We start from the raw sequence: 9,117 nt of genomic DNA, 5'->3' as shown, positions 1-9,117 counted from the left end.
TATAATTAAGGTGACCTACGCAACAGGAAGTTTGTAGAATTGTACCTACACCAAGAGTGCAGACTGCCCAGACAGCATCTCAGTACTACATGAAGATCAGAATTTTCCTGGTGAAACATTTGCATTGTAATTTAGTGGTTTTGGAAATCATAAAAAATGTAAGTCATCAAAGGTAATTTATTGTTGAAGTAAAATGAAGATTATTTGTCAAGTTAAACTGGACTTAAAAGATGCTTTCAAATCAATTTCAATTCAGGAATTACTCCTTTGTGTATTCAGAAATTATTTTTGTTCATCTTGCAACTTCAGAAATTGTGCATAAAAGAGATGAAGATTACTTTGAAAAGGTGATGACGAGACTTGGTTTTCCTTTTCTAAAAAATATCTAGTAATTAACCATAATTACAAGTACACAGATTCTGGTCTTTTTCTTCCATTTGTCAAGTATTGTATCACCACACTACTCAAGCATGTTGCGAAGGATGTTCCCTTCGAATTCTAGCCGCAAAAGATACTTTGAGAAGAAACCACTAAATAAGCTGATGAAAATCAAATTAAGATCTTCTAGAGCTTCCAACGTGCATTAGTGTAGTAAAGCTTTAGCTTCACATGGTAAAAACAAAACAAAACCAAAAAAATCCCACTTGTTTTATTTCTCCAATTAATTTGATAACAGCTAAGTTATAGAGAATTAGTGATTCGTGAAACTTACTTTAGGAATCACTTTATGATTGTTGTTGTAAGAATATGAGCTGATTATTCAACAGAAATTGAAACTACTGACTTAAAACAATCAATTTTCTCATATAGAAAAGAAGAAACAGTAAATAATATGGTGAGCTCTATCCCAATACTAACATGGTGGTTGTGGCTAGGGCTAGGTCACATCTTAATGATGTGGAGATAAAACCGTATTTAAAAGTAATTAATGATTATCAGGTATTATTAGACATTTATTGATCAAAATGTGTTCTTAGAAATAATCTTTAAGTATAATGAAATCTATTGAGCATCTGTTATATCCATTATCATGTTTTAAATATTTCCTTTGGGGGATCCCTGGGTGGCACAGCGGTTTGGCGCCTGCCTTTGGCCCAGGGCGCGATCCTGGAGACCCGGGATCGAATCCCACGTTGGGCTCCCTGCATGGAGCCTGCTTCTCCCTCAGACTGTGTCTCTGCCTCTCTCTCTCTCTCTCTCTCTCTCTGTGACTATCATAAATAAATAAAAAAATTAAAAAAAAATATTTCCTTTGGGAAGAATTAACATTTATGGTCCTAGGACATAGAAGATAGGCCCATGAAAATTAACATAAACCCTAAATAGCTTAGTTAGGAATTGCATCTATGGCTCTTTGCCTCTCCCCTGTACTGTACAGTTCATGTTTTTTAAAATTTTTATTTATTCATGAGAGACACAGAGAGAGGCAGAGACATAGGCAGAGAGAGAAGCAGGCTCCCTGGGGGGAGCCTGATACAGGACTCCATGCCAGGACCTCAGGATCATGTGTACTGTACAGTTCAAATGGCTTTACCAAGTCAGTCCACAGAAAGGACCATGCAGGCAATTCAATTGTAAGCAGGTGTACAAATGAATATTGCAACCAAAGATCTCCCCAGGCTTACGAGAAGGAATATTTGAAGATTAATTGGCAAAATCAACCGAAGTGAACACTATCAACACTTAAAGTAACTACTGTGGAAATAAAAATATTTAGCTGATCCCTATTTAAGTGCACTTCACTTCAGGTTTTTCATTCTTCAACTCCAGGAATCATCAGTGACTTACTTCTGTTCACTGTCATGCTAGATGTTAAAAATAATTTACCCGGAAAGAAGTCAGTAGGAGGTGAGACAGAATCTGCAATTAGTACTGTATGGAATTTCTGAGCAGATTTTCTCATTAGTTTCACTGAACATGCCTTTGCTTCCACTTAGTTTTAAAAGAAAGTCAAACTGAACTGCTATCTGAGATTACAAAGAATGCACAAGACTCAATCTGGGATGCTATGCTTAAAACACAAACAAAAACGTCACATAATCTAATCAATGCAACAAAGGCATTATTCACAAATTACCCAATATAAAATGACTGTATTTCTTTTTAAAGATTTTATTTGAAAGAGAGCATGTGACAGAGAGTGAGCGAGTGAGTGTGCCTGAGCAGTGAAGAAGGGCAGAGGGAGAGGAGAGGGAAATGCAGACTGCCCACTGAGCAGGGAGTCTGATGTGGGACTTAATTCCAGGATCCTGGGATCATGACCTGAGCCGAAGGCAGATGCTTAACCGACTGAGCCACTCAAATGCCCAAAATGACTGTATTTTTAGAGAGAGCCATTAAAGATTACTTTTTTAAAATACTAATTTTTATATTTGGAGCCTTTAAAATCATCTATGGCTCTCTTCAGATGACAAGTGATGAACCTGTGCCTACGGTCCCCCCTTAATAATGAAAGGGGTGAAACAAAAACTCAACATGCACTCTACTTACTCTACCTCTTAAACAACCTTTTCCTTTACCCACCCTTGGAGTAGAATCAAATTTCAACATAACCTAAGAAATACTATTATAAATCAATGAATATTCAAAGCAAAATCAAGTTTAAAATAAATATATTTCAAGCATTTCCTTTTCTTAAAAAAATTAACTTTCACTGCACATGTTTACAAGATTTTAGATTGGGTGAAGGGTAAAAGTTTGTAAGTCTAACACAGAGCAGGATAGTAATTTTCCACTTTTCCTGAAAGGACAAAAAAGAATGACCCAAACTACTAAAAATATTTACTACAAATATACCCAAATCCAGTGATTTAACTAATAACTCTGAAAATGTTTCTAAGACTGTAAGGTGAAATAAAAAATAAATATGCTCAATATTACAGAATATACACAAAACTTTTTCTTTCTGAATTCTGAATACTCATTAGGGTTTAGGTGTTTTCCCAGGAGGTAATGCAAATCTTTATACAGATATGTTTCATGTTTTTTTATCTAAAATTATTTTATGATTGTGTAATATCCCCAGTGTCAAATGTCCTATGATTGTAAATGAACTAGCACCATTTCAATAAGCTTCATAAAATAGTCTAGCTAAATACCCATGAACAAATCACACATGGTCAAAACAAAAATGTAATAAAAATATTTAGTGAAAAGACACATTTAAGTCCCATTTATGGATTTAAAAAATACAAATAAAATTTTATCAATGTGATATTCAGCTTGTAACTGGCTCAATACATAGCCTTGATTTATTTCCTAAAATCATACTGTAGCATCTTTTGAAAAATTAAATGCAATTTTATACCTTTATTAGTAATGTTAATAGAGGTAAATATTTAAACAGTATACTCATCCCTGGGTCTCTTAAAAAAAACTGAAAAGTCAGTGTAAGTTTAAAATTTTAATATTTATAAATTTAAAAAATTTTACACGTGCTGAATGGTAGCAGTGCTAACATTTTGTGACCATTAAACCACAAACTCACTGCATGGAGCTTCTTTCTTTGTACAGAGAACCAAATCACAATACCAGTATTTGCAATTTGTCATAATTTTATGTGGTAACAAAGACACCACACCAGGAAGCCTGGGCTCAGAACACACTTGAGGTCAGATCCCCATCAGGTACATAGTGCGGATGCAGTATTTTTAATTTCAGGCTAGGAAAATAGCTATTAGTACACATTTGATAGCTCCTAATAGCTAAGAGGCCTAAGAATATAGACTGAAAAGAAAAAAAAAAAAATCTCTCCACTGGTGGGAAGGCCTGGAATAAGTAAGTGAAAGCAAACCCCAGTGGGTGAGGTGAAAGAAGATGTTTTTTGGTGTGAGTCTCAGGGAGTCTAATGTACCAGCTGTACCTCCCAATCACCACTGAAGCTGTCATACAATATTCCAGTCTTTCCAAAGTAGAGCTATAGGCCAGAAACATGATTTCATCCATCCTCTTTAAAAAAAAAAAAAAAGAATGGATACTCAGTATTAGGTTTATATCTTTACCTGAACCAAATATATTCTTTGGCTAAGTATGTCATGGGTTTCCATTATCAACAGTCAAGAATATTTCACACTTCTCACAACTAAATTTAAATATTTAAAGTTCAGCTTTAGCCAGGGCACTTCAAATTAATTTGAGCTCAGCAATATACCTAATTTGGACATTTTTTTTAATTTTAGGAAATTACTTTTTAAAGAATTCTTAAATGCAGTGTTTTACCAAATGAGAGCATACCCACTCACATTTTTAAATAATTTAAAACCTTATTACATCCTCAAATCAGCTATGCTGTTTTGTAGAAGAATTTATAGAAAATTATGTTAAAAACTCATATCCAAACAGTTCCCTATTCTGTTTAGAAAACAAAACAAAACACTAAGAAGTTCTGAGGTTCCCTTCTGTCTTAACAGCTAATATTTTATTCAGGAACCAATAATGGTAATTATCTGTCAGAGACAGCTAACTTAAGTAAGGTCTAATGACAACCACCTCTAATGACAGAAGTGGCCAACAGAAACAAGTAGAACTGTAACAGACAGAAGAGTTTAAAGATTTAACTGACACTGAATACTAGGACTCTCAAACCTGAAATCCTTGAAAATGAAAGCTAGTTCCCTTCAATACTTGAGGGATTCATACAAGTATTAACAGAAATGAGAAATATGGTGATACTAAAAAGACAAATACTTGATATCCTGATAAAAGAAGTTCAATCAAAGACAGTAAGGGAGTGTTAAATATTGCTGGCTGGGGGGAAGTTATAGAGATGCTTGGTTGTGAAATGAAAACTGAAAAAAAAAAAAAAAAAAAGAAGGTAGTAACCATCATATCTGAACAGAGTAATGTATATAATTAGATACATGGTTTACAATGAAATAAGACTAAATACGTAAAATTTTAAAAATATTGCAGTTTTGTTTTGTTTTTTACATGTTAACAAAAAAACTCAATGCAGTGATGTTAACATGCTCCCTGTTCCCCCATCTTCCAACAGATTCAGAGATGGCAAGGCAGAAATACCCGGATAACTGTGTTGAGGACACTGTCAAATACTGCCAAATAGTTTAGTTACTCAGGCAACCCCCCACCCAGAAAGACTATAAAAACTAATCCTTTTCACAGAGGTACAAGAATGCAGTTACATGTACCGTTACATGGATACAAGTTGTGAAAGGACCAAGTCCTTACTGACTTGGACCAAGTCCTTACTGACTGTGCCTTGGGACTCTGTAGAGACTGTGCTTTTTGGAAACAAATGTGCAAGGAAAATAAAACAAGAAATAAGTCTAATAATAAAGAATGAACTGAAAACTAGAAGTTAAAAGATACTATATCTGAACAGAAATTTCGTAAAACACAAAATTCTCAAAATCATATCCTCAAAAGTGTCCCTTTAATGTATAAGAAGGGGGGCACAAATGTTTTTGTTTTTAAAACTCTTTTAACAAAAAAAAAAAAAAAAAAAAAAAAACCTCTTTTAACAACTTAGTTTTAATAGTAAAAGTCAACTTACTAGAATGAAGCCAGTGTTCTTTACATCCACTGGGCCAAGAGCATTAAAACAAAAATCCAAAATCCAAAGAGCCAATAAACATAGCCAAAGACAAAACTGGACAAAGTAAAACAAAAGACCCAAACTAAACAAATATTAAATCAAGCAAACATACACATACACTCAGAAAATAAGTCTTAGCCGTTGCAATTAAAGTGGCATCCCCATTACCCAGAAAATGGTGGTGGCGGTTATACCCCAGTTTGCCACTAATCAACATTCTGGGGATACCCAAGTATTATTTGGTCCAATCCAAAGTAAATCTTGCTTTAATTGAAACTGACCTAATGAAATTGCATAGTGTAATGACATTTGGGCCAATTCAGCAGAAATTTATGTCTAGAGAAAAGTTACTAAATACTGATGCCTTTTTATTTACCAAGGCATTTCTTTCCTACTCCCCTTCATTTTTAACAATCTGATTATAGTTTTGTCCTGGCCAGCAGTTGCATACTTTTAGCGTCCTTTGGCAAAGGGACTCTACGTACTGAACATACAGATATGCACAGCTCACAGATACTGAGGAAGGGTGAGAGAGCCGGGAAACAAAACACCAAGAACAATGCCACAGCAGACTACAAGTTAAGGGCGAAGAAGAAGAGATCTAAAAATAAATGCACTTGTTCGAAGTGTCTTTAAACATACACTACGTATATGTCATGAAGAGCAGCAGCAGCTTTTTCCCGGCTGTCTTTTAAGATGTTTTTGCTCCACCTCAGCTGTTACTCAACAGTGATCGAATTAAGAGTAATGTTCCTCAAAAAGCTATGGCCCTCGGCTTTGCATTCACTTGTGTGTAACATCACATGCACAGGTGGGATGTAATCTAGATGCTCCAGTTTGGTGAACTGTAACTGTTAGGAGCACAAAGTTATACCAGGTTTTGCACAGCGTTATGTCTGGAGGTGCATATACCATATGCAATTCCTATATGAACACTACATTTGAAGGGTAGTTGAGTGTATAGGTGTCAAGAACACAGCAGAAGGAGAAAGCCCATCCCTTGGAAGCACAGAGTGTGCCTGCACCAGAGTCTCCGTCACTGTGCCATGGGATTTCTGACATTGCGGTGGGCAGAGTTTCATATGCCTACAGTTTATAAATTAGCTTTCATTTCCATAATTTAAACTGGTACACAGAATTAAGGGGTTGATGGCAGCAGTACAAAAGTCCTGATTAGAAAAATCAAACTAGAGGATCTAAATAGGAATTTTTTAATCTCTTAAATTAAATTTACATGGCTCCTGTGAAATGAGGAGAACGTTCACTCTAGCATTAATTATTGCCCCTAATGCCCCAATGTATAATAGTCTGTATGAATCAGTAATTCACATCCTTTAAGATAGTTATTGCTTAAGCAAGCCATTCAGAGTAGATTATTAGCCATGGGCCACATGGCTGAAGAGAAACATACTCAAATTAGACTATATATGAATGAGCCTTTCATTTCATTCATAAACCCACATAAATACACAATCAAAAGGGCACCAGGTTCATAGCAGCTAACACCCTAAACCAACTCTGAAGCATCAAGACTTGATTTCTTACTAAAACAAATCTGCTCTTTTTTTTGTATTTTCTTGTTAAAATTAAGGCAATGAAATGGCTACAGTTCCTAAAGTTCTTTTTATGGAACAAAAATATACACGTATTTTCCTCAAGTTCAGTCATCAGAGTATGATTAGAGACCTGTATTACACAAAACCTGCAACACCAGGCTGATGTTACAAAAAAAGAAAGAGCGAGAGCACGTGCTACAAGAGTCCAACAAACACCTGGCATTCCTTCCTCCTGCTGAATTACAAACCTGATCAATCAACAAAGGGAGGAAAAGTTTGAAAGCACAAAACCTCTTAGGAGTGTCCAATGTCTTTTGCATTGATTCAAAACTTTTGAGGTGGCAGAGGGGAAGAGCTTATTAAAATGAAGACTCCAAGGCCCAACACATAGAAATTCTGACTCTGAGCATCTATACTCAGGCCCAAGAATCTATCTTTTCAACCAGCCCCTCGAGTGATGCAGGTGATCTGTGGACAACATTCTGAGAAACAATGCTGAGTATATGTCCATCTAATATTTAATTTAACAAAAATTCTAAACTTTGGCTAGCCACCTAGCGATTTGATAAAGGGGGAAAGGCACTGAATATGCATTTCATGGTGCCCATATCTGTTTGCACATATATGGAATTGAAAATCTTAAATCACCATTCAGAATCTACAAGACATAGATGACAGATTGTGGCTAACACCCAACAGCAGAAGCTGATTCAAAGGTGACCTCTCCTGTTTCACTGCATTACACGTTAGACTTTCAGGCTCTCCGATATCCAAAATGGCCAAAGAACTGAAGAACAGGACAAGACTCAAGTCAGCTTTTAGCAATTCAGTGCACTTTGCAGAAAGGATCTAAATTAAGCATAAAGTTTTGTTATTTATTTTACACAAAGGAGACCACCAACATTTGCCATAAATTCTTCTAAACTCTTTAGGAAGGCCATCTTCTGCTTCCGATCCAGAGTAGGAGGAGTGCTGCTTGCAGTGAGCTTGTTGAAGGCATCTGCTAATCTCTGGTAAATAACTGGGTCTTGTTGACTTGACAGTAATGTTTCAACCAATTCAGAATATTCAGCCTATTGAAGAGATAAAGTACACATAAGAACATTTATCTTCCTCAAATGACACACAAGTAGATCACATCAGGTCCTGGGATGTGGGATCCTGCCTGTGGGATTCTGAAAGGCAGGGTCTGACAGCTCTTTTTCTTTTATATTAAGGTGTAGCTGTCATATAACATATTAGTTTCAGGTGTACAACATAAAATTCCATATTTGAATACACTGTGAAATGATCACAACAACGCTTTTTAATCGTTAACATTTAGTGCAAGTTTACTGTATTTCAGGTAGTATTCCAGCCATTTATATTAGTAACTCACTTTTTATAACAATCTTATGAGGTAGGTATTGTTTATACTATTTCACAGATGAAAGTTCTTACATATAGTGAGATTAAGTAGTATGTTCCAGATTGTACAGCTTTTAAGCAAGAATCTAGGCTGCATGGCTCCAGAAGTCATGCTAGTTATCAACTTTGTTGGGTTGCCTCTTCTCTGTTTCCCAAACACATTATTCATTTTTATTTTACATTTTATATATAACCTAAGTCTGACTTTCAACAGTTTCCCAGGGGTTTATATAGAAATACTGTCAACACAGTTCTGAGGATAGCAGATCCCCACAAAGGCAGACAGGAGTTGTTTGGGAGGAGGTGGTATAGCAGGAGGAGTGTATTTTAGTCCTTTCTCAAGATGGAAGTAGAACACTTTGAATGAGGAAATGTAACTCCAAGCTAGTAATAGACCCAGTGGCTCTGGGAGAAAGGGCAGGAGAAGGAGCATAAGAAATACAGGAACCTGGGGTTAGGGGTGCGGGTGTATGTGTAGCGCTTCTATTTTAATGCCTTCTATAATAAAGCCTTACATAGAGGAGTAAGTGCAGGGTTAAGGGACACTCAACCAAAACAGATTTCCAAGATAAGCTCTCTTGAAGAAAAAAAAAAAAAAAA

The 9,117-nt window shown here is 35.8% G+C and overlaps 1 protein-coding gene and 1 long non-coding RNA gene across 7 annotated transcripts in view; one reads left to right on the top strand and one right to left on the bottom strand.

Annotated features, from left to right (window-relative positions):
* The window catches only part of LOC144295853 (uncharacterized), a 68,966-nt gene that overhangs the window by 31,721 nt on the left and 28,128 nt on the right, over nt 1-9,117 (top strand). Inside the window, exon 3 of the long non-coding RNA XR_013362957.1 lies at nt 11-158. This is a non-coding gene — a long non-coding RNA (uncharacterized LOC144295853). The remainder of the gene's footprint in view (nt 1-10; nt 159-9,117) is intronic.
* Nucleotides 3,389-9,117, bottom strand: part of XPO4 (exportin 4) — a 121,986-nt gene continuing 116,257 nt past the window's right edge. For all 6 annotated transcript variants that reach the window (XM_077868433.1, XM_077868428.1, XM_077868430.1 and 3 more), the window contains one exon: nt 3,389-8,183. In XM_077868433.1, coding sequence (XP_077724559.1) covers nt 7,986-8,183 — 198 coding nt within the window. In that variant the 3' untranslated portion in view covers nt 3,389-7,985. The remainder of the gene's footprint in view (nt 8,184-9,117) is intronic.

This window comes from Canis aureus, chromosome 24 (assembly GCF_053574225.1).
Source record: "Canis aureus isolate CA01 chromosome 24, VMU_Caureus_v.1.0, whole genome shotgun sequence".
NCBI lineage: Eukaryota > Metazoa > Chordata > Mammalia > Carnivora > Canidae > Canis > Canis aureus.
Note: the sequence above shows the minus strand (reverse complement) of the source record. Positions and strands in the feature narration are given on the sequence as shown.